Source organism: Psammomys obesus, unplaced genomic scaffold (assembly GCF_907164565.1).
Source record: "Psammomys obesus unplaced genomic scaffold, mPsaObe1.curated_primary_1811, whole genome shotgun sequence".
Classification (NCBI taxonomy): Eukaryota; Metazoa; Chordata; class Mammalia; order Rodentia; family Muridae; genus Psammomys; species Psammomys obesus.
Window position 1 is genome coordinate 579,354 of NW_026585580.1, and position 1,023 is coordinate 580,376.

The 1,023-nt window shown below is 37.8% G+C and overlaps 1 protein-coding gene across 1 annotated transcript in view; it reads right to left on the reverse strand.

Moving 5' to 3' along the window:
- Positions 1–640: 640 nt before the first annotated feature.
- Positions 641–1,023, reverse strand: part of Kcnq5 (potassium voltage-gated channel subfamily Q member 5) — a 493,552-nt gene continuing 493,169 nt past the window's right edge. The window contains exon 8 of the mRNA XM_055605926.1: positions 641–739. Within this exon, the coding sequence (XP_055461901.1) occupies positions 641–739 (99 nt within the window). The remainder of the gene's footprint in view (positions 740–1,023) is intronic.

Consider the following 1,023-nt stretch of genomic DNA (forward strand, 5'->3'; position numbering starts at 1 on the left):
CGATCCTGCTCCGCTTCCGCCCCCACTTAAAACAGGGAAACTACGAGAGGAAAGCGGTATATGAGCGACATACGAGGTGATGCACTTAGAAACTTTGGCTCATTATTAAGTTTTTACAAATCTTGGAATGACTTTTAGTTCAAAGCTACAAGTGGGAAGCCAGATAATCACGTATGATAGACCACTGCTTTCTGTCACTTGTCTCCCTCAGCTTTCCAACTTGTCTTCCTCTTTTACATCTATCCAGAAACTGTTCCAAAGATGAGAAATATATATATATATATATATATATATATATATATATATATATATATAATTCCAAGCAATATACTTGTAAAATTAGGTGATGGGTCAGGTGATCCTTATTTTTTAAGAAATACTGTTTATAAAAGAAGATATTAGAAAAGATATTATCAGTATATAATTCATATTCTTTAAGACTTTGGTCACGGCCTATGGTTGGTATGGAATGATGTCACTCCCACGTAGTTTTACAGTTGAGTTGCTGTTAAATAGCTTAAACATCTTTAAAAGCAACAGAGAGTAAAACAAGTCCCAGATTGGGACTTTCCTGCACACATATTGTTTGTTTAACAAACTAGGAATGACTCAACTCCAGCACCAGCTGTCGCACTGATACCTACTTGGTAGGGCTGCAGGTGTGCAAGGCCTTCAGGTGTGGCTTCCAGGTGGCAATGGAAACAGATTTCTCATCAGCTGCATAACTACGCCAAACGCACTGTATACAGCACACAGGAGCACAAGAAAGATCAGGGGATAGAATGAAAAGAAAAGGGGAATTATTTAGTTACTATATGTTAAGAATCTTTTCCTCCTTATGTTTAGCCCTGACACAAGTCCAAAGGAAAAACAGATCCAGAGGCTACTTTGGCATTTTCAGTTGGTTGTTACACATATTATTTTATATCAGAATGACTTTCCTCTCTCTCTCTTTCTTTCTTTCTTTCTTTCCTTCCTTCCTTCCTTCCTTCCTTCCTTCCTTCCTTCCTTCCTTCCTTCCTT